Source organism: Aspergillus saccharolyticus (genome assembly GCF_003184585.1).
Source record: "Aspergillus saccharolyticus JOP 1030-1 unplaced genomic scaffold BP01scaffold_20, whole genome shotgun sequence".
NCBI classification, from domain to species: Eukaryota; Fungi; Ascomycota; class Eurotiomycetes; order Eurotiales; family Aspergillaceae; genus Aspergillus; species Aspergillus saccharolyticus.
The window spans coordinates 439,468-466,306 of record NW_020290630.1 but is presented as its reverse complement, the minus strand read 5'-3'; the positions used below and the strand labels follow the sequence as shown (position 1 = coordinate 466,306).

Below are 26,839 nucleotides of genomic sequence, written 5' to 3'. Positions count from 1 at the left end.
TTTGAACGGCTAGTCGACGCCGCAGCTGTCAGGCCCCGTCGAGCAGACAGTCACCTGGTAGATCGTTTTTTTGTTGGGAGAGAGGATAGGAACTTCGGGCAGATGGAATAATAGGTGTTGCTATTGAAAAAAGTACAGGCTAGGGGACGGAGTACGGGAGTACTGTTGTAGACGTAATGTAGTTTATGAAGAGCACTAATGGCCAGGTTAGTCACCCATTTGTTAGAAGAAAAGGGAAGGGGGGCGGGTAACGGCAGTCGGAAGTCTTCCGCCACACACTTTTACTCCCTACGGTAGGTATAGGCAGGAACCAAGCTCAGCTTCTGCCAATTACCGGATTCTGCGTTGGTGGTTGTCTGCCAATCTGATCTCCACCACCCGCAACCCACGCAAATTGTAGCCGAGCATTGGCGACCACAATCAATTTATTCTGTAGTCTAATTCCTGCACAACAAATTGCGCGCAGCCACTAAGTTTCCTCAAACATTCGCTTTGTTAGAACCTGGATGCGGCAAGGGAAAAGTCGATGGATGGGCGATCAATTGATCTTCAGCTCGCTTGGCAGGTAGTTAACTTATAATCCTTGTGTATCCTCCTTTACTCCCGACGGAACAACTGAGCTTCCAGCGAAGGAGGGTTCCCACCGTCCACAGACTATGGCCTCTCAGTCGGTAATTCTGGGCAATCTTGGATGGACTCAAAGCCTGTACGGAGTAAGCTGGCCAAGCTGTGGTACCTTCCCCTTCCGTGTTACCCTGTTTTTTTTTTTTTTTTTGAAGTCTGTTGTTCAATGTTTTTTTTTGTCCGTTCACCTCCTCCACAACGGAGCATCCACCAAGTACGTACTGGTTCGGTCGTAGCGGTGGGCGACTGTAGGAGCGATCGAGATAAAATCGCCCCGCCAGTTATTCTTGTTGTATCGGTACTTGAGAGGGCACAATTTGCCATCGAATCGTATCTTCGCGGCAGCCCGTAGCTGACAAGTAACTAAAATATGTAGCTACTGTCAGATTACTACCACGGCGCGAACTGGGATCCACTTGGGATTCCGTACTAAACTACTCCGTATACAGTCGTTGAACAAGTTTGGCAGCGTGTCTGGAACTCCGAGTTGGCTTGGTCGGGAATCCCGTCGGATCTGACGTAAAGAGCAGATCCCCAACCCGTCGTCAGGTTCCAAGCTTAGCCCGCCTCAGTGACTGACGGCCCAGGACGATTTGGAATCCTCTTTCTGGGAACGACGACATTTGACCGTCAGCTCCTCGTTGACTTTCTCCAGCCCTCTGTGGATCCATGCCATGCAGTGAACCCACAGCAAAGTTGATTGCTCCAATCTCTCCGCATGGAATCCGGATGAGGCATTGACAGTAAACCAACCGCAGTGGAGCGGCATTTTGTGTCACTCGGGATTTGGATCATGGCAAGAGAACACTACGTACCTACCCTCAGTCACTCACACTGAACAACTACCACTCTCCACGGCGGTTCAACAACCGTCCAAGCTATACCATCACGGAAGAAGACTGGGGGCAGAGTGCCTCGAGACCTCCATTCAGGACATTCTTAGTAGTCACAATTTAGTCCTGCTCGTGGTTGACCGGCATCTGGCAAGAGACTTGTGAGTAACAAGTCCTGATGGCGAAATTACTCAAGCGGTGCATAACTACATGCAGCATGGTGGGCGCCAGTAGTATAATAGTCTAGAGTCTAGAATCTGTTTAGACACAGTATACCCACAACAGCCTCGCGCAGGGAAAACGTCGGTGGCCCTGGGCCTGTGGGCCAAGGTGGGAGGCATACAGATCAGTTCCTGCTCGGTTCAGTTCGCGCTATTTGATGGACTTGGCTGTTGACAGGGTTCTTCTGTTGTTACCATTTATTTGTATTAGTGTAATATGTTAGATCCTTGTTTTCCCCCACTGCAAATTGATTTCTTAGTCGCGGTTCCAGTAATCAAAGTCTTTCTTTTTCAACAGATGTATTATTTTCTTTCGCTAAATCTTTTTTACCGTTGCTTTTGCCTGCATCGTCTCCCCTCGCCGCCTTGGCTACCGCAAGCTAAATGTTTTGCAGGAACTCGTGTTGGCAAGGTTCAGGTCATCTTGACGTTGCAGGGGAGGGAGGAGGTGAAATTCATGGCCTCTAATGCCTATGACAGGGTAGCAGAATATACAGAAGGTAAAAGCAAAAAAAAGAAAAAAACACCTCTTGGTGAGAACCGGTGGAACATCCCGAATCGATTTTGTCTCGCTAGCCTTTCTCATGCATGTTCCGGGGGTAATCTTTCAGCTTCAGGCGCAGTGGCAATCTTCCTTTCATGGCGTTGCGGTGTTTATTGCACCTGATCGCACTTGACGCCTTGCGAAGGTCAAGAACACGAGGAAGGGGGCCCGAAACCACCTTCTCATGCGAGGTCAATTCGCTAGCTTTTGCCCCCGCTTATGAGCAATACATACTATGTAATTATGTGCTCTGACTACCAACAACATGACTAGCCTGGGATGGGAAAATGTCACGTCGACCGCAAGAAAGAAAGAAGACAATGTTTGCCTTTGCCTAGAGTTTGACAATACGATGTCTCGGAAACAGCTGTAGTAGTCACTTGAAGCCGAAGTCGCCGCAGATATTGGCATGGCGTGTAGAAGAGGACTCCTGCATGGCATATGTCCGTTTCAAGCACTCTCGGCGGTGGTATATGGAATCAAGAAAGTAGTGGCCATGGCGGTACATTCAATGTGCCAACGAGTGGACGAGTCGTTGCAGTTTCTTCCTTCCTTTTGTCGGAGCAGCCCGACTTCTCAGGAATTGGTCTCGGGGATTTTGCCCTTGGGAAGTAGTTCTTGTTCTAGCATGCGTGCAATGATGGCGTGACGGCCGAAGACGGCGCAAGGTGGTGGCAGGCTCCTCGCTAATCTGGGCCAAAAATGGTGGATGGTGACTCTTCACAACTGATATTAGTTACTACCCGTGATCCCGTGATGCTGATTGGCGTTTGTTTTCCCTCACCAGACACTCTGGACTGTCTTGAGTGTCACGCAACTCGCCCTCACTATCCTCTGAGCGCTCCCTTCGGCGAGACGAACCCCAAGCCTCAGTCGCGGTCAACACTGTCACTATCGCTGGTATCTTGGTGCTTGGGTATCTCTCCTACAATTCTGTGGATGACTTCTTTGTCCTCGAAAAACAACTGTAATCGAGGCGACTACACCGTGCCCTCGAAGCCGGATGGAAGAAAGGTCTGTGGCTCGGGAACATTCATTCACACTCACGAGAGATGCGATTAACTCCTCGTAGGTCAAGCTACTGGTTCCAGTGGCTTGTTGTCTGCATGCTTCCGGACGTTCAATTGGCACGTGTGTGCGGTGATTCCACCGGAACCCATGCTAGCAGCTCTCAATATCTGCCAGCCTTTGCTGCTTGAGAGATCTTTATCTTTCACCAAGCAAGCTTCAGATCATGCTAGCAAGAACATCAGTTATGGGCTAATTGGAGCTTATATCTTGGGTCTACACCGGGCTAGCAGTAAGTTCAATAGTATCGCATGCAATAGCTTTCTTCTGCTTTGTGTCTAACGGCTGCGCTCTTACTAGGTTACCGTGGGCCAGTACCAGCATTTGACCTATCGCTCTATCACAATGGTTCGAGGCGCTGTCGATTCTATGATCTACAAAAGGGCATGCTCTTTGAGCACCAGAGACGCAGATCCTGCTGCCTCGGTGACCCTGATGAGCGCCGATATTGAGCAAATTGTGCAAGCCTGGCAGACTATGCACGACATCTGGGTAACACTCTGGAAATTGCGCTGGCCATCTACCTCTCGAAGGCAACTGGGCGTTGCGTGTGTGGTGCCAGTTGCAGTTGCGGTTGATGAGTCTTTCAATGTACCACATCGACAGAATTGTTCAATGACCAGTCATCGTGATCTTAGTTTCACTTGTCGGTTCGATGATAGGGACGTCTTCTGTCATGTCAAAGCAAGCTTCATGGCTGCAAGCAATTGAAAGGCAGATGTCCTCGACGTCTTCGATGCTCGCATCGATGAAAGGTATTCAAAATGCTTGGGTTACAAGCTGCGTCTCGATGAGTTGAGAATTTCTCAAACGTTTTCGCAAGCTCTTGGTCTGGAATATGGCTCTGGGTAAGTCTGCCAACATCGGTCACACTAAATGCTTTGCTCAGATCCTCTTCAATTACTTGTGATGGCTTTGGTGAACTATGTTACGTCAGTTGGCTCATTACAGAGGATCCAGGAGATTCTGGAAAGAAGAGCCATGTGAACCCGAGAATTCAGCCAGTTGCACTACTCTCGAATGATTATTACAATGTCCCAAGGAAGCTTCGCCATCCTCATCGGAGTCTTCCGGGCTGGAGCTACAAAGGCAGTTCACTGCCTGTGCCGGAGGATGACGTTAGGACAGTTGACAAGGTCGATGAAGCTGAAAAAAGAGACACATGACAAGGGTGGAGATGTGTCTGTATACTTGTATTTAGGTCGCGCTATCGGATTGTTTCTCGCAGTGGTTTTCACTGTCGCCATGTCAAGCTTCGTCTTTCGTTTGTCGTTTCTCACGTTGTGGTCCAATCTCGAAACACACATCAGTTCGATCCAACGCGTGAGGTGGTTCACACAGAATGTACCATCAGAACACCAACCCTCTGAGAGAATTGAGATCCCGCCAGGGTGGCCGTCGCAGGGGCTCATTGAGTTCAGTCATGTTCCTGCTGGGTATAAGTATGTTCGGTTCATAGCCTTGAGAATTATGTGTTGACCGTGCTATGAGGCAATGGGGCCAACGAAGAAAAGACTGGCTGGAGACGGGTGCTGGTGCTTTGATCATGGATACAGGGACACAAGACGGAATGGTCTGATGAAGTAGTGCTGAATTACAGAATCTTCTTGGTGTGTGGTCCTATTTCTTGCGGTGTGTTATTTCTTTGGATCTTACTCCTGGGCTTAGATTGGTTGTTTAGATATCCAATGCGTGTATTTTCCACCGTGATACTGTTTCCATGTGCACATTGCCGACTACCGGACTACTCTGTCACGCTGTCTTGGGTCTGGTCTGCATCTGAGCACTTTATATACAGCCGGCGCGACAACCGAATCACCCTCAATTTGCCCATCAAGCATCTTCTCCACCACCAGCCCCTGCCGCTCAAATCCTCCGAGCTCCAACTATGCCTTCAGCTCTCGCAAGATTCTCTAAGCAGAACCAAGCAGACAACCCCCCTCTCGACCCTCCCCACTCATCATTCATGATACTTTCTACTCATATGATATATTAATTGAACAAGATTCAACATTCGCCCGGGTGGTCTAGTGGTATGATTCTCGCTTAGGGATTTTCAAACCCCAAGCATATCTGCGAGAGGTCCCGCGTTCGATCCGCGGCTCGGGCCGATTACCTTTTTGGGACCTTTTTTGGGTTGTGCAGCACAACGCGACGGATCCCTTTTCCTTTTTTTTTTCTTTTGTTTTTTTTGCCCGTTTAGCCGGCATCCCTAACTACCTACTCCGGAAGTCAGCTCAAGAAACAATCCCCCAGCTTGTTAGTGCCTACAACCCTCCTCCTATGTCTCAACGACCGGGATCTGCCTCCCTTCCAGCCCTACCAGCCGTCAATCAGTGAGGAGATGAAGGACTTAGCGTTGGTGATAGTTTCGATCTTGGCGCGGTGATTTATAGTAACAATGGAGAGGTAGGAAGGTACCGGTAGGTTTGACAGGGTATTTGGGTGGAATCGATGCTGCAGATGATTAGTATAAGTTAGGATGTGGTATCTAGTGATTTAGCTGCCTACATCAGCCAACTAAGGTAGTTACCGGTAGCCACAATGACTCACACCAGGGTGAAAGGATACCGTATTTAGTTTACTTTGCAGACTAACTTACAGAGTAGTCGTCGAGCTGCCAACTCCAGCCAGCCAGCCAGCCAGCCAGCCAGCCAGCCCCTAAGCACAGGACGGGTCGGAGGGAGGGAAGAGCAGTTCCTCCCTAATTGAAGCAGTAAGCAGGGAAGCAAACTAACTAAGGTACCTACCTAGCAGACCAAGGTACAGACAGGTACAGTACCACCGCCCTATGATCAAGAACCACCGGGATTAGTTGTATCACTACTGTGTAGGCAACCTCTCGCTTCAAGATTCCCAAGTATACTTCACTCCGTACTCAATCCCAAACAAGTCATACACCACGAATCCCCAGTAGTCGACCGACAGATGCGAAATAAACAAAACGGACGAATCACTGCACAAAACCATCGCCACCCACCCAGCAAGAAAAGGTACTGACTGACTGACTGACCTAAATCGATACCCATCGATCGGCATTGTTCAACCATACCTAGCTAGCACCACTTGGTCACCTAGTTAACTACAAAAGTGTTCATGACCTACTAGTAGGCACTTATCTACTGAGCACAATGTTACTCCAACCAGTCAGTACATACAGTTACACGTCAACCAAAGCAGACCCCCAACCCACCATACAGAGTACACAATACATAACATCATTGCTACATGACGCAAGTTCCAGCGCATATGTAGCAGCCTCCAACCAGCATAAGTGATCGGCGCTGTGAAGAACTTTACTGTAGGTACCGGTTAAGCGAGGGGCCGCCGGCCCCAGCAAGAAAAACTAGGAACCGCCCAGTGCCACTAACTGGGAAAGTGGGCGGGGGGGAGGAAGCCGGGGAGCGGGATTGGCGCGAGGTGCACAGTCACTTGAAGTCACTTACAGGATTCGTACTCATTTGTAGGTGTGTGGTTAAGCCTATGTTGGCAGTATACACACAGTAAAGGATGAGTCGAGACTGTAGTACGGAATCTCTATACTTTTCTTCCAACTTTACCAAGTAATCAAGTCACTTGACCGGGGTGATCTACAGTTCATGGTTGCATTTTCTGGTTTTGTGGTATCGCTCCCAGGGTGCGTATGTTCTATGATGTCAATGACTTACCAGACCCTCGAAGGAAATTGATGATGATCATTATTTCTGTTTCTATTCTTGGGATAATTCTACAGGGCTGTAGGTACAGGTACAGACAGGGTTCAGGGGCGGTGAGTGGCGGGTTTGCGGAAGGGTCTGGCTGGATTCACCATCATCGAGATGAATAAATAAACAGACCTGAAAATTTCAGATAGATTAATGGTTCATCGTAGTTATTCCTTGGTGCAGATGGATGGACGACTGCGCTGCAACCAGATTGCGACTGAAGATCTGTTTTACCCCACCCTGGGCTACCCTTCACCAGCGACGTCATGTTTACATTGACTAGAGAGCATTGGGTCAGAGGACTTCCGCCCATTACCGCGCTACACTACCTCCGGCCAAAACCCCCCAAACACAGGGACACAATTCAAGTCATTCTTAGTCTAGCGTCGAACAGACTGCAATACTAGTTGTACACACAAGATACACACCCCCGCCTGGAACCGACCCTCAAAACACGTGAGATTACATGCCCGTCGACAACGGCAAATCTAAGCGAGGACCATGGTTGTGTCCTCGTCGCCATTGTCATCGTCAACCGGACCAAGTAGCCCGAACTCCCAGTCACCGCGTTCAATTCGACTGACCCGGTCCAGTTCGGCCTGGTATTCACGGCGGAGGTGCTCCAGCGTCACTATTACCCGCTTCTGCGGGATGCTCAAGACGGCACTGCTAATGGAGGCCTTGCTGTCGCGGCGGTCAGAGGGCCGGATGGCCGTCGTGCTAGCGCTGAGACGGCGCCCGGAGGGGGATCCGCCTATGGAGGCGGGGTTGGGCGAGGGAGAAACGGCCATGGCCTCATCCATTGCATGGTTGCCCTCAGGCTCGGGCTGCGAGTGAGGCGGGACACTGCGGCGTCGGGCCTGGAGGGATGACGGTAGTGGCTGTTGGGGGTCTTCCTTGTTCACGAGGATGTAGGATTCGCTCTTGTCGACGCAAGCGAGAAGGTTGATGAGCGATAGAAGCTCGTGCCGGATTTCCTTGCTTTCCGGATCGTCTTCTTCGATTGGGTGGAGTTCATCGGCTTTTTCTGCCCGAGTGAGAATGAGATGGGTGGAAACGTCGCGGGCGTGCCGGAGGCGCTGAACATTCCGGTAAGCGATCTCAGCGGCGCCACGGTAATCGCCCCTTTCAATACGATAGGCTTGTAGGATGCGCTGGTAATCCGGAGTGCTGTCGCTCCATTTGTTGTCGGTTTCGAGGTAGGAGGTGAAGGAGGTCTGCTTTTGAGCAAGTGAAGACAAGGTTTCGTCCACGTAGGACGCGATGTTGGGGATGAGCGACGTCGGGAAGTGGAGAATCTGCTGGAGACCCGCAGTGCCGGGCCCCGAGACGGTCAGGATGCTGGTAAGCAGAGAGCCCAAAGCGACCTTCTGCAGAGTTCGATCCTTATATCGGGAAAGAGCAGAGTATGCCTGGTCGAACTGACAATTCTGCAACGAAGCGTTGAACAAGCGCGACAGGAGATCCGAACGCAAGCTGGAGTAGTCCACATCATGTTGCTGGCTGCCATGCTCACTTGCAAGCGCCTGCAGCGCGAGACTTGCAAAGTCGGCAACATGCGAGAACGAGCGTACATGCTCGAAGATCGTCACGATGTGTTGAAAGTACTTGGGAAGGCCGTTGTGAAAGCAATCCACCGCGACAATGTCCAGCAACGTCGATGACATCTCGTGCAGGTTACCCAGGGGTTTTCCACAAGCTATGACATGTCAGACTTGACCGATTCTCGAATCTTTCAGAAGAGATTTGAACTTACACAGTAGGTAGGCAGCTTTGCGGAAGTACAGAGCCGCAGTGTCGTATTCAGACATGGCCACATACAACCGACCCTTCACGTAGGTCGCCCAGGACGTACTCGCTTGGAAGCGCAGGAAATCCCAAGCGAGGTCAATATTGTTCTTAGCGATGAGATCGCACTGTATGTAGACCAAGGCATTGGGATAGGCAACCTCTCCTTGACGAGTCACCCACGACAAGATGTCGCGAATTCCCAGGGTTACCGTATAGCTTTGAGGCAGCCCGATCGTTTGGCGTGGTTTGATATCACTAGCAAATAGATCCTCGAGTATGGTGGCCGTTCGCTCTCCCTTGTCCTTACGGATAGTGTCCTTCTGGGCCACAGGAGACGAGCCAACCGGGGTGTGAATTGGGCGGTCGGCGCACTTGCGTGAATGCGAGCTCAACCAGGACATCATTTCATATTCCCTCAGCAGAGTAGTAAGAGTCACGAAAAGGTCCGCCGCGTCGAAATCTGAGCCAGCCTCTTGCTCGACCTCCCCGTCCACAAATAGAACAAGGAACAGAAGGTCAGCTAGAGTCTTGCGCGTCAAGATGATGGTTTCCTGGACCCCGTTCACGATTACCTTCACTCCGAAATGGGTGTGGAAGAGATCGGAGTTTTTGCCCGGGAAGTCCAGCGGAATGGTATCAATGATGGTATAGAATACGTCGTTGGGCATTTTAGAGATATTGAGATGTTCACTCATCACAGAGACCAAGGCATCATACATCTTATTAGATACCTGCTCTCCGAAATCACACCGTTCACGGAAGGTGTCCATCCTGTCTTGCACAGAAGTCGAGGGCTCAGTAAAGATTTCCGCCCCAAGGGCCTCCTGGCAAGCAGCTTCCAGCTCTGCGGAGAAGGCCTTGCGGAAACCAGATGCAACCGTGATTAGATGGGACGCTTGCTCATATAGACTACCAATCTCTGTCTCCAGTTTTCGGTGCCTCCAACGATCCACAATGACTGGCCCATCTGAGCGAAGCTGAGCGCCGGAGTTGTGCAGTATCAGCTCCGCGGAGCTACATTCACGAATGATTGCGCAGCCATCCGAGAAAAGCATCCAAGGAGTTTCGTAATAGACATCGTACGCAAGGGAGATCGGTTCGAACCGCCTTTTGTTGACATCGACTGCAATCTGCCAAAACTGGCGCCACTTCGAATCCGTGTCCATGCGGTAACGAGTATAGTCCATCTCATCGTCGACATGCTTGCGAAGGGACACATGCGCACCGATAGTAGAGCAAAGCCGTTCTTCAATGCTGTGTGTTCTCTTCGGAAATCCAGCCGGCGCCATGGGCTTGAGAGCCTCCTGGTAGATCGACAAGGCGGTTTCAAGAACCTCTGGCGAATATCTATTGGGCTTCAATAAGTAATCTAGCCACTTCTCAGTCGGGTCAACGACATCCGAGGTAGCGATGACGGGCGGGGGCTCCTGCCAGCGAGTGTCCATGACGGTTGATACCCAGTTTGAGGACCAATCCTTGGGCAAGGACTCGAAGTTGAAGTGTAGCGTATACAGCTGATACAGACTGCTGTTCCTCCACAGAACCCATAGTTCCATGCGCTTACCCTCCTCTGCAGGCTTGATCTGGAAGTCTGCGATGCTCCAGAACATACTTCCAGTTGAATCTGGGTCGACCGGCTTCAACGCCACGCCGGGGTACATGTCTTCAATCACCAACGGAGATGTAAGGCCGCCCTTTACAGCCCAGAACTTGAAGCGCCCATCTTCAAACGGAGAGTAGGTGACGACATAATAGCGGTAGCCTCCGTCCAACGCACGCTCCATATTGAATACCCGGATAAACGAGGACTCAGCTGGGTTCAACGAGTATGCTAGTTCCTCTGGCTGCTGTATTTCACGGTCCAACAGATCCCTCGTCGCAGCTATCTTGTTGGTGGCGAGGTTCCAGATCTTCAGGGTATGGTTGAGACAAACCGCAAAGACATAGGTCTGATCGGATGTCGTTGCAATGGCGTTTGCGACATTCGTATCGAGGGTGCGTCCCTTGTATTTGATGGAAGGCTGCGCGTGCCATTTGACCAAGCCGCGGATCGATGCGCTCCATGTTCTCTCGTCGAAAGTGAGTGGCGTCCAATGCGAACCTTGATAGCGGGGAGATTTTAGTACCCAGATCCAAGACCTCTGTAAACATGCCTGGAGGGAGCTTACCATCATCACTAGACTTCCTTGTCAATCGCAACAGGGCACCGTTGTCAAGAGAGATGAACAATTCCAGAGGGCTACTGGCGTGTAGGCGGTGGGGGTTTGTAAATGTCAACGGCGCAGGAACATAAGCCTTGCACCATTCAGTGATTTGCTCATCAATCGCATCTGTCCTCCGGAAAAATTCAGGCCGCAGAGTCAAAGTGTGCAAGTGCTTATCGGTCGTGATCACGAAAACGCTCAACGCTTCGTGTTCCTCCACGTCTGCGAAGTCCACACCGGACGGCACGATGTGGTCCTCGAATTCGAAGCGCAGTGTCACATTGTATTCGTGGTGCTCGACCCCACCCTTGGTTAGATCGACACAGTGGATTTCCAGAAGCTTGTTGTCATCGACAACTCGCCAGAGGAAAGCCCGGGGATAGACGCTGCGTTTGCGAAAATAGATAGATCCCTGCGTCGCCAAGTACCGCTTGGTGAAGTCTTCCTCATCTTTCGCTACCGGTTGTTCTTGACTGCTGAAGGTGGAAATCGCAAATCGAGCTCGGCTTGGGGGACTCGCTTCTGTTGGAATCTGAATGTTCACGACCGTGCTTGGGGAGTGCGGTCGGAGGTCAACCCGGGTGTCCTTGTAGATTTTCGCCATGATGAGATGGAAATTGAGTTATGACCACTCTCCGCAATATTGAAAAGAGGTCAACTCAAGTCTCCATGGCCGAATGGGTAGAGTAGGTGGAGACAGAGTATCGCAGCACAGCGGAGTTGAAGGGCAGAAGCCGCAGCTCTTTGCGGCGCCTCCAAAAAGCAGGTCTTGGCGCGGCCTTGAACAACGCGCGCTCATCGACTTCCTTCACCGCCTTTGGTGGTTGTTGACTTGAATCGTTACAGCGAAGGGGTATAAGTTGATAACTAACTAGAACTTCAATGCTTACAAAAACAATTACCCAATATGCTCCTCAGCAACACAGCATACAGTAAAGTTGATACATATTATATTCATGACTTCATAGCTTCGATTAAAATGTGCAGCCCACAACCCATCACTCGTGCTCCAAGTCCTTGGGACTTGGGTCTCCAATTCCATCCTCATTGATAGCGAAGAGGCAGTCACTCTCTGGTAGACACGGACTATCATAGATTTTGCATACTCGTGTCTCGCCTCTGCCCTTCTTCAAGCTCAGTCTCGTCGTACTAGCATGAGCAATGATATTTCCACCTATGGGCTTCTTCGGGTCCGGATTGAACATGTTGGGACCACCATCGACCTGGGCAACAACCTGGTTTGTGATGACAACGGCAATACCAAACTCATCCGCAAGACGCTGCAGAGTCCGCATGAACTTTGCCAGATGTGTCTGACGCGTTGACAGTTCCCCACGGCCGTTAAAATCTGTGCGGTACAAGGAAGTAGCCGAGTCGACGACTAGCAACGAGAAGCGGGTCTCGCACATCATTTGCGAGGCCTGGTTGAGCAGCTGAAGCTGATGATCTGAGTTATATGCTCGAGCGTACGCCACATTGTCCAGAACCTCTTCACCGACTAGGCCGTACCGTTGCGCAACCGCCAACAGACGCACTGGGCGAAAAGTACCTTCGGTGTCGATGTACAGACACTTTCCCTCACCACCACCCATGTCAAAAGGCAGCTGGCAGGTCACCGCAAGGGTATGACAGATCTGACTCTTTCCTGTTCTGAACTCGCCGAAGATTTCTGTGATGGATCCTGTCTCAATGCCACCTCCAAGGAGAGTATCTAATTGTTTAGACCCCGTCGTAATCGATATAAGCTCGCTCCGGCGCGCATGCATTTCCGTGGCCGTGGTAAACCCCATGGGTACAAGTTTCGCCGCTGTAGAGACATATACTAGTCAGTCATGATGCAGATGCTTATAGAGATTCTGGCATCGTCACCTTCGACAAGAACCTTGGTAGCCTTTTGCTCGGAAATTCCCTTGATCTGTTCCAACAAGCGTTTCGGTCTGTATAAGCATAGCGGCCCTGCTGTTAGCATTCTGGGTTCTGGAAATGCTACACATTTTCTCATTTGCGAAACTCGGAATCAGTTGAACTCACGTATATGCGATTGATTCCACGGTGTGATATCCAGCATCGACAAACAGTTTGATATCTCGACCAGTAAGACCCGCAACACCCTATTGATGAGGCTCGTCAGCGTGACTCCTGCAGTTTGAAGGTTTGCGTTGGTGCCCCAGAGAAAGTCGCGATGCTAATGCTTACCTCTAGAGCTGAGAGAGGAGTCGGGGCTCCGGGTCCAGGAAGACCTTCCTCGTAGTCATTTTGTGTCTCCGTATCCGCCGTCATTTTCTCGTAGGCTTCAGTTGGATAAAATCAGAGTTTATTCGACTTGTTCGACTTGGGTTTTTTTCACCAGGAGACTGCGCGAATCAAATGAGCTTAACGCGAAGCGCGTGTTTTGATTCAGTTGCCTCTCTCTGGACAAGAATTGACTAGGTCGGCAGGATATAGACGAGAAGAGAGTGGCAGAAGATGTGCAGGATTATCTCTCTAGGGGATTTGCAGTCGCCTGGGTGCTAGCGAGTTTAGATGCGAAGGTGGCGAATTGGCCTTATTGCTCATCCTTCGACAAGATGGGAATCGGACGCGTTGAGGCAGTCGCGAGATCACGTGGTGTTATCGATGCCTATCAAGCGTTGCTGCCTGAGGGTCCGGTACAACACCGGCTACTTTCAATGCACTTGCGAAATTGAGCTGATCAATGCTGGAATACCATGGTAGAGTCTACATCTTGATCTATTTATGTCTGTCTGGGTCTTGAGAGTCGTTGATTTAATAGTTGCGAAGCTCCGATAAAATGCTATAATACAATGATTGCAGTGGTCGCCAACGCTGACACCTAACCTGGCTGGCATGTGTTTGCATGCAAATCATTCTGTAGACCATGCTCTAATCATTTGTCATTGACATACACCATCTTGGCCAGTCCCTACCTTTTGGTGCTATCCGTGGTCTCCTGGCTGATTGATCCCTGATTAATAGGCCTCAACTGGTACGTCTCGGTCGAGCCTGTCTGGATGCTCTCGTCGATCAGCTTGCTGATCCTGCGTCTGAAGCTCTCCGATGACGTTCGATGGTGTCCCGAATGTCCTAGTCAACACTAAGCATTTGCCCTGACAAGTATATCAATTTCCCGTGACTTGCCTTCATGTTTCGACATGCGCTCGTAGCTATCAAACGGCTTCCTGGCCCAGGAATTCCGGGGGTGGAACCAGCCCCTAGACCGTCTCTTTTTTCCAGGTTCAGTGGGAATGTCGCTGTTCGTACGGGTGGTCGGCTGGGGTGCGCTGTTCGCGGAGAACACACGCATAGCCTCCGCCCCGAGCTCGATGTCTGGTATCTTCATGGAAAGGCGTGGGTTGAGCAGGTTAGAGCCTGGCACCGGTTGATGTGATCTTCTCGGTCTCTGAACATTACTTGCGGGTACTAGTGATGGCTGACTCTGCGTGGGACTAGGGGTTTCTGGTGTATCGCCCGGCATGATGACAGACTGCCTCGGTGAATACTCCTTTGGAGTCCAGATGCCTTCGACTTGGATGCCCTTTTCCAGCGCCCTGGCCCCGAACGGAATCTCGGTTGGCTCGGTTAATATCCGCTGCATCTCGGTGGCCTGCTCGGCCCTCGCACGTTCCTCGGCAGCGGCGTACTTCTGTGTCAACCTGCGATTGTACGCGAGGACACAGAATGAGTAAATCAATACGATAGCCTTGTCTTGTAAGTATCGATGGTCCATGGAGCGTGCCAGAGTGCCTTACCAGCAGACCTGCGAGTACCTTCCTAGCGCGTTAGCTACACAGGTGCTGGGTCACTCTACTGGATTCCCTTGGACTCACAAAACTCAGCTTCTCCCATAATGCCCATCCGGCCCAAAACCTCATCTTGGACTATCACAGTCTATCTTTGTAGTCACGTTGAGGGCGTATTGTGTGGGTGTCAACCTTTGATGCAAACGTGATAGTATACTGATGCCGGCCATGGGCTGAAGCCAACCCTGAGCGTCCTCACCTTTGAACTCCTAAACTGTATAGTAAGATTCTCTCAAGCATGGCTGTGGGGAGAGAAGGGCAGAGGTTGTGGAATAGGAAATCACTGTTGAATTTGTCGAAGGAAGGAAAGCACGAGCGCTCCGTGTGAGTACAAGATCTTGAAATGGAAGGCAACTGCGCATAGGCATGGTCTATACTGAGAGGACCATATTTGTCTCGATTGCTGGGTTAGAACATGGCAGTTGGATGACGGAGAGATCGGCCGGGGCATTGCTGTTCACTATATTATGTACGGTTGTCGTCCGAAAGAACTTGATGTAAATGATGTTTTTGGCGAATATATAGCTAGTACGACTTTCCCCCCGGGTAGAAACACATCAAGCTACGCCTCCACCTGAGCAAGAAGTCCTGAGCAGAGACCAGAATACGAAAATTCCGAGATAATTCGGACTGCGAAGGACAATCTGCAGTGCACCACATAAGTGTGGCCAAGAGGAACAAAAAGTAGTTGTCCAGCCAAACTGCCAACTTCCCTGTAACGAGACGGTGTAATCTGGTGACGCCATCCTAGGGTGGAAATGTCTCTGCAGAATTGCTTCCCTCAAGGGTCACTTCCATCGCTTAGCGCCGTGTAGCAATCGTGGACTACTCGCACGAGTACAACGACGACCCCCGGATTCGTACCAGGCACCAGTCCCGCTGGCAATTACCTAAGCAAGGTTATTGACTTAACGGCTGACCTTCCACTAGACTATCCGTAACAGATAGCAGGTACAATTTGTTACTTGAAATATGTAGACTCTGACTCTAACAAGCACCCTATGTCGGTTTACTTCAAACTCTATAGTTCAGAATCAATTCGAGTTCACAGTAGAAATGATATTACTTCTTGACAACGAGACAAGCTCAGCATTACTCTGACAGAAAGACAGTACCACCAATTCGCAATCACCGGCACTTATTAATAAACGAAATAACAGGATCGAGGACCGAACACCACCAGGAAAACCATTCCAACGAATGACAACAAGACACCCGCCTCATCCCTGCGCCGTCCAGCTCAGGGAAAGATCTTGATGGAGCTTCTGCACTTCTTGCTACCGAATACAGAGGCAAAGCGATCGCATCGGCCAGAGCAGCACTGATAGTCGTGAGTGCATCGGTTTCTGTTTGCAAGGCATGCCCCTCCACGAGGATCCATGCATGTCCCATTGACGCATGTGTGCAGACGGGAGCAGTCACTGTCACTGATGCAGCTCAGGGTGCAACGGCTGTTGAGGCATGTGTATCCCACCTCACAATGAGATCTGTTGTAGCAAGTATCGGCGGCAGCATCGCCCTCTGCGGTTGAGTCCAGCTCATCGGCAGCGACGTCCATAAGACCCTCTACATCCCCTCCAGCAATGATAGGCTGGGTACGATAGCTTTCACTCCCACTGTGCACAGCAGCGCGGGTCACTGTGAGGTTCTGTGCTTGAGCATGAGGAACGACGCTGGCAGCAGCTCCTCCAATGGTCACGAGGATGGCAACTGCGGAAACAATCGAAGTGGAAAGGCTGGGCATAATGCTCGTCGACCGAAAGGACTAACTACATAGAACACCACATCAGCTCAGTTTTTGCCCACAATCACACCTTGGGGCTGTCCAGCATATTGCAGGAGGACAAGATTGGACTCAGGAAGACTGAATAATACCTTGATAAGCAGTGGTTGGCTGTGCAGGTATAGGTACAACGGAGTAGGAGACGTGTAGAAGACTAAATGATTAGTTGTGTGATGATAAACGAGTGGACGTGTGAATGCGTGGATGAGTAGATATATGTAGGAGAAGTCGAAAAGAATGAGTTGAAGCTCGCTTTCGAGGGAGATCGATGGTATTATAAGCCTCTACGATGGTAGGAAGGAACGCACAGCAATGGCGATGGAAAGGCAGGCTTGATCTAGTTGAGGAAGCAGCGTCTTGTTGCATAGCTTGATAGGCACTGGTACTGGACACATAGCAGCCACAACGTCTGGGTATGGCAGTTACCCTCTGGAACATAGACCCAAAAGATCCAGATACGTAGTATAAGGACTAACTTCCGAAGTATATCGAGCATTTATTATTGGAGGTTTCTCAGTAAGAGCGTACAGAGAAGTTGCTCTAGGTCGACACATTGAGCCCATAGCTCATTCAAGTTATATTATATGCAGATATTGCACAAGCACTGGGCCATTCACATCGAGTGAGTAACCCTTGAAGGCATTTTTCATGCAGCACAACCAGAGAGCGCAGAGAGCATGAATGACACCGAGCTTAGGTGTTCGCTTTCTTGCTAACACACTGCCATGGGAGGTCTAGCACGAGTTACGCTTATCATTTGAATGTATGATCGCAAGTTCTTGATGTAGAGTGCATGATAGTTCTTAGGGAGTATTTGTATTGATCGATGCATCCTTCTCTACAGGTTATAGCGAGGAGGTAGCATCTGGACTACTTTTCATGCCTCAGGCCCAATTATCTTCACATTCGCTCGCCAAACCTGGGGTTTCTGGGAAGCACGCCAAAAAAAATATCAAAAAAGAAATTGCTCACACTCGGACTCGAACCGAGGATCTCAGCATTACTAGTGCTGCGCTTTACCATCTAAGCCATGCGAGCTGGATTGTGATAAGTGTAAGAGATAATTTGATACATCATCAAAGCCAAAAGTTAATCTGAGAGTCGACCAGACAAACTCAATTGCAAAAGCCAAAATAATGCACTGTGAAACACCCCTAGCATAAGCCGCATAAACAGCATAATCGTCCCACATACCGGGGGAAACCATGCACTAAGACCGATACATATCAAGTGCTGTGGTAGTCCGACTAATGACGCTATGGGCATGGCTAACTCCAAGTTAAACGATGATGATACAATAGGTATACGCACGACCAAGTTTTCCACTAATGATCATGTTCGAAGTCAGGCACATGGCGCGGTGGCAAAAGTAGTAGCCACGGTCCATGTAACCTTTCCCAGGGGAGATTGGAGAGGGGATTCCAACCACAGATGCATGATTTAGAATTTCTCACTCGGTTGATCCATTCGCCTGGAGGGTGGGATGTACCACCCTTTCATAAACCGAAACCGACGCCCGAGGCCGCCGATCATGTGAGGGTTGAGCGTTTCGTGCGTTATTCCATCCATTCAACTATCTCTTAACTCAAGAGGATCCGACCATTGCCGCTTCTACAGTCCTCCAGGCCTTATATCTTTCTCAATTCTCTTCTGGATTGCGCCCAAGCAACTGGCTTTGCGGCACGCATTCCCGTCACTTCAAATTACACTCTCTCACCATGGCCCCATTCCGTAATTTCCTGTCTCGCAAGTCTGCTGCACCTAGTAGCGTCGATATCACCACCCACGATAATACTAGCACTACTAGCCGACTATCAATCGATGGCCAACGCTCGACACCTCTGGTTTTCAGGCAGAGTTTTGAGAAGGAACCGCCGGAATACAAATTGAGTGGTATGCGATTCCGGACGGCGTGAACGGTCGGGAGTTTACCCCGCTAACGTGATGATTCGCAAACAGTTGTCGATGCCAATGGCGCTTATCTTCCGGTACCATAACCCGCACTCGCATTATTGACGTAGCGCATTGAGCGTTTCATATTTGCTAAACTGGTTGTCCTCCTCAAGCCATCTCCGCCCGAGAAACAGAGCTTCTGGCCCAAATACCCCGGCTCACCCAAGTCCTCACACCACCGCGACCTGGTCAATGAGAACGAACCCTTCTCGATATCGCGGGAGTCCTTTGACTCCTATCGTCGCTCCTTTGTGAGTCTTCGCATCGCCGAGTGGTACTCGCTGCACTTGCAGACCTAGGCACTAACCTGCTGGATGTTAGGATATCTCCGCCCGCTCCCCCGTGTGCTACACTGATGCACTGCCCTCGCGGACATCACTTGACTCACGCGTCTCTCGAATGACATCGCCGCCCTCCACACTACACACAGGTCTCTGCAGGCAGCCCGAATCCATGGAAGAGGAGCAATTTGAGGATGTGGGACTTGACGACGAGAACGAGACCAAACCTAAGAGGAAGAGTATTTTCTCTCGCTTCGGCGACTTCACATCAAGCGATTCACATAACTCCAGCAACAGCAAGTCTTCGACCTTGGGTTTCCATATTCCTGGACGCAAACGAGGACAAAGCAACGGGGCGTCGGAATTAGGCCCCTTCAAGTCTCCACCGGCGAGTGCCGGATCGGAGATCAATGATGCATAATAAATCTCCGAATTTCATGATCGATAAAGCCATCACTCGAACGCGCTGCAAAAACTTGGAACCTGCTAGCCACCGCGTAGTGCATCCACACAGTATCGTTTCATTAATGAGCCCGAGAATGACTTTAGCAGTTTTGTCGACCCCGCTTGTCCAGCGCAACGGAGAGTCTCTATCGGCGTAACGAAGGCATTGCGTGTTTACCATACTGTCCAACTCTACACTATTCTGGCATATTACTCTTTATTCCACTAGATAATTATTCATGTATATATCTTCGAATTACTCTGTCTTCTATGCCTAGCTGCTTCAATAGTACTAGACTCTGGCCAACCCTCTATATCAAGCCCATGAGAAGACAGATGAGGGGAGAGGGCCGGGCGGCTGTCCTTATCCCGCTAATGTCCACCCGCCCTTATCAAACCGACCGGGGTCCCCTTGCAAACCAGACAAACGCCGCCGACCGCCATTGAACGGGCAAAAAAAATGGTAGGAAGAAAAAAAAAAAGTACGAGCGGCCGCGGCGATAATCCAAGCAGGAAAACCTAGACTCCGCGGGCGGCCCAGATCACTTATTTTCTGATATCTTTGCCCCTTCTCAACCGCTCCATTTTTTTTCATTTTCCGAAGACAACACCGCACATTTACACACATTATGGTCGGGGTAAAGCGCCGCGTCGATACCGGCGACGATCGCGATGGCAAGCGGACGAAAACGAAGACCGCCGTGTCCGCGCCGACGAAGAAGAGTGGCTCGAAGTCGGCACCCGTGAAGTCCGCTAAGAAGTCCGACTTCAAGAAAGGGAGCGACAAGAGCGGAAAGAAGGATAAGAAGGAGCTGAGCAGCAAAAAGGGCAAGAAGGTGCAGAAGGAAGAATCCGAAGACGACGACGAGGATGAGTTCGACTTGGATGATGTTGAGGATTCGGAGATTGATGAGTTGGACGAGCTTGAGTCTGATGGGGATGAGGACGTTGATATGGGTGGTGTTGAGGAGGAGGATGACGAGGAGGAAGAGGAGAAAGAATCTAAGCCCTCGAAGGCGGCGGATCCGAGTATGTGTGGATTGTTTTATGCATGTGTTGTCTGCAGAACTGGGAGCTCTTATGAACTGACCAAATCCCTTTCTAGATAAGTCTACATCCCGCGAATCGCATATCAAGCAGAAGGCGATGCAGCAAGAACGCAAAGCCGCCAAGCCCAACGCCGACATCATCGCGAGATCGAAGAAGCTCTGGGAGCAGTTGCGTCGGAAATCCCACGTCCCGCTGGAGCAGCGGAAGAAGCTCATCAAGGAGCTCTTTGAGATCATCACCGGCCGTGTCAAGGACTTTGTCTTCAAGCACGACTCGGTTCGTGTCATCCAGACAGCCCTGAAATATGCCAACATCGAGCAACGGAAACAGATCGCGACCGAGCTCAAGGGTAGCTACTGCGAGCTCGCGCAGAGCCGGTACGCCAAGTTCTTGGTCGGCAAGTTAATTGTTCACGGTGATAACGAGATTCGCGACCTGATCATCCCCGAATTCTACGGACACGTCAAACGTCTGATCCGACACCCCGAGGGATCCTGGATCCTCGATGATATCTACCGTACGGTCGCGACGAAGCAACAGAGGGCCAACCTTCTCCGCGAGTGGTACGGACCCGAGTTCGTCATCTTCAAGCAGGAGAACGGAACCGCCGAGCTTTCTGAGATTTTGAAGGAAAGCCCCGAGAAGAGAGGACCTATCATGCACTTCCTGTTCGAACTCATCAACCAGCTCATCCAGAAGAAGACTTCCGGGTTCACGATTCTACACGATGCTATGCTCCAATACTACCTCAACGTGAAGGTCGGCAGCACGGAGGCCAATGAGTTCGTGGAACTGCTCAAGGGCGATGAGGAGGGAGATCTTGTCAAGAACTTGGCATTCACCAAGTCTGGTGCGCGGGTGATGTCCCGGGCTCTGGCTTACTCGAACGCCAAGGACCGTAAACTTCTGACCCGATTCTACCGTGACACGATCAAGATGATGGCTGGTGATCTTAATGGACACATGGTCCTCCTGACGGCCTACGAGGTTATCGACGATACCAAGCTTACCTCGAAATTGGTTTTCCCCGAGCTTCTGAACCAAGGAATGGACGCCGAGGCCCGGAACGAAGAGCTGCTCTGGCAAGTCACTGACCTCACGGCCCGTATTCCCATCTTGTATCCCTTTGCTGGCGACCGCGCCAAGTGGCTTTTGCCGGAACAGGACCACGGGTTGTTGAAGGAGGTCCGCGAGATCCGCTCGGAAACGTCGAAGAAAGAGCCCGAGGTCCGCCGACAGGAGCTGGTCAAGGCCGCATCCCCCACTGTTCTCGAGTTCATCGCCGCTCGTGCAGATTCCCTGTTCGAGACAAGCTTTGGTTGCCAGTTTATCTCCGAGGTCCTTTTCGATGCTGAGGGAGACAAGAGCGCCGCTCTTGCAGCTGTGGCCGAGGCGGCCAAGTCGCGTGCGGACACCAAGGAGGCCCCGTTCGTGGGCCGTTTGTTGAAGTCGCTCGTCCAGGGTGGACGTTTCAACAGCGCGGAGAAGAAGGTTGAGAAGGTTCAGCCTCCCTTGAACTTCCACGATTTGCTGTATGAGCAGATCCAGGGCGACATCATGTCCTGGGCCACCGGGTCAAATACCTTCGTTGTGGTGGCTCTTGCCGAGTCGGACGACTTCACGAAGAAGGCGGAGCTGCTGAAGACGTTGAAGAAGAACAAGAAGGCCTTGGAGAAGGCCTCTTCCGAGACCAGCAAGGATGGCAAGAAGGGCAGCCCGGCCAGCAGTGGTGCGAAGATCCTTTTGGAGAAGATTCGGTAGATTGGCAGAGAAGCCAGTTCTACTATCATTTAAGGATGCATGACATGTGTGTACTATCGGCCGGTTGACTGCAAAAGCATTGTCCTTTGGTGTTCAGTTTTAATTTTTCCTATTATTTTCTTATTTATCATACCGTGAGATATCTATTCGTCTGTACAGGATTTTGTGATAAATTAACCAGGAGCAATGAGGCAGAGAAAAGTATTCGATGATATTCTTTTGAATTCGACTGGCCCGTCCCGAGACAACATCAATCGTTAGTAGCTTGTAATATATGAGGTAAGGCTTCCGCAGAGCAGATAATTCTCCTGAACCGGAGCTGTACAATGAGACTGGAGAACCCCTGAGCGGAGCCCGAAGGGAAAAGATTGGTAGAAGTACCACCACAAAATTTACTTCTTCCACCGCGGATAAAGAACTGACTGCCTGCGACAAGCATCTGCATAGTGAACTAGGTGAGATCACAATATGTGGAAGTGGCAGCTGCTTTCATTATGGCGGAGGATTGCTGCACTGAAGGCTGTCTCAGCTTTTTTTTTTTTTCAGGGGTAAGTTTACTAGTAGTTGTTGACTGTCACGTTCGGTAGTCTCGAACATGGCGTGGTGGCAGCCCGAGCGCAAGGACACTCTTTGTGCCTTAAAAGGGCTTAACTTGCTGGGGAGGGGAACCATGGAACCAGCAGGTTGTCAATCTTTAAAATTACAGTAAATGACGATCTCCAACTCGGGCCCATAGACCGCCATTGCACTGTCTGCTGTCTAGGTTTGTTCAAGTGGACTCCAGAGCTCCCAGGCTAGTGCTCTTCGAGCGTCCATTGTCTCCGTCGGCGAAATACTTGTTCGCATTGCTGATCGCGAGTCCCTGTCTGTTGTAAACCTGTCGCTACCCGCGAACGAGGATGATTAACCAACGGGGGGGGCGTTTAGTTATGCATATCTCTCTCCCTTGTATTCTTCCCCAGATCGACTTTGGGTTCTTGATCTCAATCATATCTTTCTCATCTTCAACATCCCATCTACACTTTTTTTGCGACTCCCTCCCCTTTCCTCACTATGGATCCCGAACCTCGAGGAAGATTCCTTATCTGTTTCTCTCGCATCAATGGCCAGATGATCTTCAGGACGTGACGGCGACGGATCCCTGCCTGATTGGGGCTGGTTAGGGAAAAGAAAAATAAAACAAAAAGGGACACAAGTACTTATGGAGTAGAAACTACCTAACAATGCCACCCCCCCCCCCGGTCAGCATCGAGTAAGTTAGTACTAAGTGTGTTTAATTCCTTCCTTCGGTTCCATCTCATTTCTTATTCTTCTTCTCCTTTCATTCTTTTCCCTCCTCATATTTCTTTCTTCCCTGTCGCGTCGCTGGTTCCTTTCTTCATACCTACTACTATGGCTAATACTAATTGTTAATCTTTAATTACCTTCTTTTCTTTTTCGAGTTTTTGCTTCTGCGTGGTCTAATTTCCCCACGCTTGTCTGATTCGCGGAGAGAGTGCATCTGCCTTGTCTCAGATCTCATCTGCGACTGACTGCATCTCTCATTCTCCTCCCCCAGCAACAAATTCTCTTGCAGGACGGAGTCCGCACTTCGCTCTTTTTCCATCCCTTCATTTCCCAACTCTATCCCGCATACTGCTCAAGCAGGTGAAAGGGCAACCAAACTTGCGCAACCACCCCTCCCTCGGTTGCAGATGGCTTGGGTCTGAACGGAATCGTTCCTGTCGTGTACCAAATATCGATTACCGCAATCGACCCAGACAGACAGCCAGCCAGCCAGCCAGCCAGCGAAGCAGACATAAAGCATGATGGTCAGCTCGTCTTCCGGGGAGGACACCGGTCATCCTTCTCGTCAGCATCTGCCGCCGATTCCTCCGTCGCCGACGTTATCCAACCCCGACATGATCCTACCGTTCGACCCCAACGAGCGCGAATCTTCCACCCCATCGCCTCCCTTCAACCTGCCTTCCTTATCCAACCTGCAGGCGTTCTACGCAAGGCGTCCCGCCCTCGATGACAACACTGACCAGACCCAGGGAGTCGCGCAACCGGGCATCGCTCTGTCCTATGGCAGTCGCCCTCAGAAAAAAGTAATTCCGCGGCATACATGGCTGCACGAGGGTCATGATGCTCGTCGCTTATCGGATATTGGAGAGGAGGATTCTTCGTCGTCGTCGTATGCGCACTTTCCTGGTTTCTCGGGTGCATCTCGGATTGTGTCGCAAACAAGTCGGCTGGGGGTTTCTCCCGTTACGCAACGCGAGATAAGTGATTTGGATACTCGGGACTCGGGGGCGTGGAGCGGCTCGTCCAGCTCGACGGCTAGTGGTGCTAGTGATACGTCGTGGGATGGGACGAAAGACCACCAGGACAGTTGTGGCGCCAAGGAGCATCTGCACCAGGTGAAGGAAGATACTACAGAAGCTGGCCACGACAATGAACATATCCCGAGCTTGATGCCGAGTGCACAAGAGGAGGGATCTGGAGTGGAGCTTTCGTCGGCCGTTCTGAGTACGGAAGCGGAGAGAATCCTCGAGAACGCCAAGAAACGTCTGACGGTATGTTTGAGGCAGGAATAGCTCGCGAATTCAGGGACGAGAGCGATTGCTGATGAACGATGTAGCTTATGGAAGGGAACCTGAATCGCGCTCGCACGTCGGTGCGAGTATCTCCATCACTTCCCACCTCGCCAACGCCGCCTGTAGGGCAATCGCCGCTGGGATTGGGCCAACCCGTCGGCGGCTTGTACCAGTCGATTTCTCGCGCGGACCGTCGAGTCTCGAATCACCGTCCGCGTACGACGTACACTTCGGCCCAAGATGGGACGAACAATCGTCATTCGCGCGTATACAGCGAGACCAAGTTGCCCTCGTCGGCGCAGTCAAGCCTTTCCGCAGCCGACTCCAGTCTGTCGCGGTCCCTTAGCGCCTTAGGCTCAACCAGTGCGTCAAAGTATCGGAGTGATGAGCGGACTTTCCGCTACGACCCCACGCGGTCGTATCTGACCCATCGGGCCTCTATCTCGTCCATGCAGAGGCCCGCCGCCCGATCTCCTCCGATAATGAAGGAGCGAGCCTCTTCTGAGTCACCAACGGGCTTAGGCATATCCACCGAAGATGCTGAGAATCACAACTCGAACAGGGAGGGGTTCAACGAGACCTATCCCGCGCATGATCCGCCGTCTCGTTCCCAGTCGCAAATGCAGGTGCGCGATTTGCACAATCAGATGAAGGGTCTTCATATCAAGATCTCTAGTCTGAAGGTCAGAACCCAGGAGGATAATCTGCGCCGTCGTAGTATGCAGAGCCTGCGGACTCCGAGCCCCCTGAATGCGGCTGATCAATGGTACCCTAGTGCTTTGGATCTGAAAACTCGCCAGAGCAGCCCCAAGCCCAATGTTGCACAGGGTCAGCCACCGGATCACTTCGCGGAGAGCCGCTTCAGCGGGGGATCTAGCCCGGCTAGACATGTCTCCGATGCAAAGCAGCGGCAGGCCGAGCCACGCGAGCAAGTTGTAGGGGATTCAATTCCAAAACGGCTTGAAGCTCCGCAAGAAGAGAATTACGAGTCTGATGATGCTCAATCGGTAAACGAGAGTCTGTATGAGGACGCGCAAGAGGGCGACTATGACGAGAGCGGCTTTTTGACTTCTGACAACGACTACGAGTCCTTGAATGATGATTTGGACGATACTCTGGAGGCTTTTCCTCCTGTGCCTCAGAGCGTCCAGGATACTCCCCATGAGGAGCGCGAAGATGCTTTTGACTATGAGCACTTTATTCTGCATAGCGCTTTGGGCAATTACTCCCACGCTCGGCTGCGCCGGGAGAGCAATGTGTCGACAAGCTCAGTGGAAACCACACGTCCGACCGACCATCGATTGGTTCGTCACTCGCGGGCCAACAGCACAACATCACTTTCCTCTGTCGGTACATTCGAGACCGCCATCGAGGGGCATGATGGCCTGGAGAGTGTCCTCTACTGGGATCAAAAGTTTAATGATGGTAGGCTTCTGTGCTTCAGTTACAGCTTGCGTTTGACTGACTTCTATCTAGAATTGAACAATCGCCATCCGACTGGCGCCAACAGCTCCAACGGAGCTGATTTGGAGAGCGAAAGAAGCCAATCTCGCGCTGTTCGCCGACAGCCGAGTCGACTAGCGCGAACCGACGCGGCTGCAACCCCGACATCCCTCGCCTCATCTCTAGTGTCAAGCGTGCGCGCAGCATCCAGCTCTCAGTCGAATGCTGCAGTCAATGGCAGCATGGGACTAAATGATGACGACACGAGGCTCTTGGAACAGCTGTTTCAGAGCTTGGGGGATGTTTGCACGGAGCTTCAGACCACTACCACCTCTGCGCACCCGGATCCAAAACAGGTGCGATTGTTGAGAAGACGATTGGAAGCCGCTCGGCGAGTGCTTGATGGTGAGCTGGACACCTGAAAGTGGTGTAAAAAATTACATATGAAGTTTGAGATTATTTTCCAGGGGGGTTGGTGGACGTTCGTTCTTTTTTGCGTTCTGCGTTCTGCGTTCTGCTATTGCAACAATCCAGGCCCACGCCTAGGATATGATACCCTGAACTTTGGATTTAGCCAGTGCGTATGTGGTTCTAGTAATACAAGTCTAATAACCAGTGCTGATTTTGAGGGAGAATATGTATGTATATATACAAGCCTACACTCAGATAGGCATTGTAACCCCACCCCCACCCGTTGCACGTGCTTTCGCAATCTTTCGATCTCCAACGCGCCACGCGCAGCAGCCACAATCATGC

At 51.0% G+C, this 26,839-nt stretch overlaps 10 protein-coding genes and 2 non-coding genes across 12 annotated transcripts; 6 read left to right on the top strand and 6 right to left on the bottom strand.

Annotated features, from left to right (window-relative positions):
* Positions 1 to 569: 569 nt before the first annotated feature.
* On the bottom strand, positions 570 to 1,393 carry BP01DRAFT_366621 (uncharacterized protein; the record flags this gene model as incomplete). The annotated part of the gene is made up of 3 exons (XM_025576414.1): positions 570 to 755; positions 847 to 987; positions 1,205 to 1,393. 3 exons carry the CDS (start codon positions 1,391 to 1,393, stop codon positions 570 to 572), a joined length of 516 nt encoding a protein of 171 aa, XP_025430478.1.
* A 987-nt stretch (positions 1,394 to 2,380) lies between these two features.
* BP01DRAFT_84089 (uncharacterized protein) lies at positions 2,381 to 2,794 on the bottom strand. The gene has a single exon (XM_025580159.1). The coding sequence runs from the start codon at positions 2,661 to 2,663 to the stop codon at positions 2,415 to 2,417; it is 249 nt and encodes an 82-aa protein (XP_025430477.1). The 5' UTR covers positions 2,664 to 2,794; the 3' UTR covers positions 2,381 to 2,414.
* An 841-nt stretch (positions 2,795 to 3,635) lies between these two features.
* Positions 3,636 to 4,142, top strand: BP01DRAFT_383672 (uncharacterized protein; the record flags this gene model as incomplete). Its single annotated transcript, XM_025577436.1, has 2 exons — positions 3,636 to 3,881; positions 4,005 to 4,142. The coding sequence occupies 2 exons, from the start codon at positions 3,636 to 3,638 to the stop codon at positions 4,140 to 4,142; spliced, it is 384 nt and encodes a 127-aa protein (XP_025430476.1).
* Positions 4,101 to 5,072, top strand: BP01DRAFT_84107 (uncharacterized protein). The gene is made up of 3 exons (XM_025580160.1): positions 4,101 to 4,138; positions 4,251 to 4,900; positions 4,959 to 5,072. The coding sequence occupies exon 2, from the start codon at positions 4,311 to 4,313 to the stop codon at positions 4,767 to 4,769; it is 459 nt and encodes a 152-aa protein (XP_025430475.1). The 5' UTR covers positions 4,101 to 4,138; positions 4,251 to 4,310; the 3' UTR covers positions 4,770 to 4,900; positions 4,959 to 5,072.
* Positions 5,073 to 5,306: 234 nt separating this feature from the next.
* BP01DRAFT_t194 lies at positions 5,307 to 5,400 on the top strand. Its single transcript has one exon. It is a non-coding gene; the product is annotated as a tRNA-Pro (tRNA).
* On the bottom strand, positions 5,358 to 6,989 carry BP01DRAFT_424246 (uncharacterized protein; the record flags this gene model as incomplete). Its single annotated transcript, XM_025579680.1, has 5 exons — positions 5,358 to 5,747; positions 5,893 to 5,994; positions 6,484 to 6,636; positions 6,737 to 6,771; positions 6,959 to 6,989. 5 exons carry the CDS (start codon positions 6,987 to 6,989, stop codon positions 5,610 to 5,612), a joined length of 459 nt encoding a protein of 152 aa, XP_025430474.1. The 3' UTR covers positions 5,358 to 5,609.
* A 363-nt stretch (positions 6,990 to 7,352) lies between these two features.
* BP01DRAFT_392716 (nucleoporin Nup120/160) lies at positions 7,353 to 11,697 on the bottom strand. The gene is made up of 3 exons (XM_025578168.1): positions 10,954 to 11,697; positions 8,751 to 10,886; positions 7,353 to 8,693 (listed from the first exon to the last, which is right to left on the bottom strand). Exons 1-3 carry the CDS (start codon positions 11,591 to 11,593, stop codon positions 7,483 to 7,485), a joined length of 3,987 nt encoding a protein of 1,328 aa, XP_025430473.1. The 5' UTR covers positions 11,594 to 11,697; the 3' UTR covers positions 7,353 to 7,482.
* Positions 11,698 to 13,719: 2,022 nt separating this feature from the next.
* On the bottom strand, positions 13,720 to 16,533 carry BP01DRAFT_392714 (uncharacterized protein; the record flags this gene model as incomplete). Its single annotated transcript, XM_025578167.1, has 4 exons — positions 13,720 to 14,689; positions 14,739 to 14,760; positions 16,078 to 16,216; positions 16,269 to 16,533. 4 exons carry the CDS (start codon positions 16,531 to 16,533, stop codon positions 14,084 to 14,086), a joined length of 1,032 nt encoding a protein of 343 aa, XP_025430472.1. The 3' UTR covers positions 13,720 to 14,083.
* A 1,004-nt stretch (positions 16,534 to 17,537) lies between these two features.
* Positions 17,538 to 17,610, bottom strand: BP01DRAFT_t193. The gene has a single exon. It is a non-coding gene; the product is annotated as a tRNA-Thr (tRNA).
* Positions 17,611 to 17,960: 350 nt separating this feature from the next.
* BP01DRAFT_357793 (uncharacterized protein) lies at positions 17,961 to 19,523 on the top strand. The gene is made up of 4 exons (XM_025575282.1): positions 17,961 to 18,465; positions 18,532 to 18,560; positions 18,639 to 18,776; positions 18,847 to 19,523. The coding sequence occupies exons 1-4, from the start codon at positions 18,291 to 18,293 to the stop codon at positions 19,225 to 19,227; spliced, it is 723 nt and encodes a 240-aa protein (XP_025430471.1). The 5' UTR covers positions 17,961 to 18,290; the 3' UTR covers positions 19,228 to 19,523.
* A 333-nt stretch (positions 19,524 to 19,856) lies between these two features.
* Positions 19,857 to 22,283, top strand: BP01DRAFT_342891 (uncharacterized protein). The gene is made up of 2 exons (XM_025573497.1): positions 19,857 to 20,279; positions 20,356 to 22,283. Exons 1-2 carry the CDS (start codon positions 19,880 to 19,882, stop codon positions 22,059 to 22,061), a joined length of 2,106 nt encoding a protein of 701 aa, XP_025430470.1. The 5' UTR covers positions 19,857 to 19,879; the 3' UTR covers positions 22,062 to 22,283.
* A 1,112-nt stretch (positions 22,284 to 23,395) lies between these two features.
* Positions 23,396 to 26,697, top strand: BP01DRAFT_321468 (uncharacterized protein). Its single transcript, XM_025572732.1, has 3 exons — positions 23,396 to 24,619; positions 24,685 to 26,065; positions 26,117 to 26,697. Exons 1-3 carry the CDS (start codon positions 23,867 to 23,869, stop codon positions 26,503 to 26,505), a joined length of 2,523 nt encoding a protein of 840 aa, XP_025430469.1. The 5' UTR covers positions 23,396 to 23,866; the 3' UTR covers positions 26,506 to 26,697.
* Positions 26,698 to 26,839: the final 142 nt, after the last annotated feature.

Bases quoted from the DNA above. Each gene is read 5' to 3' on its own strand.
- BP01DRAFT_357793 (XM_025575282.1), top strand. From the start codon at position 18,291: ATGGCCCCATTCCGTAATTTCCTGTCTCGCAAGTCTGCTGCACCTAGT. The intron at 18,561-18,638 runs GTACCATAACCC...GTCCTCCTCAAG, and splicing joins CCAATGGCGCTTATCTTCCG to CCATCTCCGCCCGAGAAACA. The intron at 18,777-18,846 runs GTGAGTCTTCGC...GCTGGATGTTAG, and splicing joins ACTCCTATCGTCGCTCCTTT to GATATCTCCGCCCGCTCCCC.
- BP01DRAFT_84107 (XM_025580160.1), top strand. From the start codon at position 4,311: ATGATTATTACAATGTCCCAAGGAAGCTTCGCCATCCTCATCGGAGTC.
- BP01DRAFT_321468 (XM_025572732.1), top strand. From the start codon at position 23,867: ATGATGGTCAGCTCGTCTTCCGGGGAGGACACCGGTCATCCTTCTCGT. The intron at 24,620-24,684 runs GTATGTTTGAGG...TGAACGATGTAG, and splicing joins ACGCCAAGAAACGTCTGACG to CTTATGGAAGGGAACCTGAA. The intron at 26,066-26,116 runs GTAGGCTTCTGT...ACTTCTATCTAG, and splicing joins GGATCAAAAGTTTAATGATG to AATTGAACAATCGCCATCCG.
- BP01DRAFT_392716 (XM_025578168.1), bottom strand. From the start codon at position 11,593: ATGGCGAAAATCTACAAGGACACCCGGGTTGACCTCCGACCGCACTCC. The intron at 10,887-10,953 runs GTAAGCTCCCTC...CCCGCTATCAAG, and splicing joins AAGGAAGTCTAGTGATGATG to GTTCGCATTGGACGCCACTC. The intron at 8,694-8,750 runs GTAAGTTCAAAT...GACATGTCATAG, and splicing joins CAAAGCTGCCTACCTACTGT to CTTGTGGAAAACCCCTGGGT.
- BP01DRAFT_342891 (XM_025573497.1), top strand. From the start codon at position 19,880: ATGGTCGGGGTAAAGCGCCGCGTCGATACCGGCGACGATCGCGATGGC. The intron at 20,280-20,355 runs GTATGTGTGGAT...ATCCCTTTCTAG, and splicing joins CTCGAAGGCGGCGGATCCGA to ATAAGTCTACATCCCGCGAA.
- BP01DRAFT_84089 (XM_025580159.1), bottom strand. From the start codon at position 2,663: ATGCCATGCAGGAGTCCTCTTCTACACGCCATGCCAATATCTGCGGCG.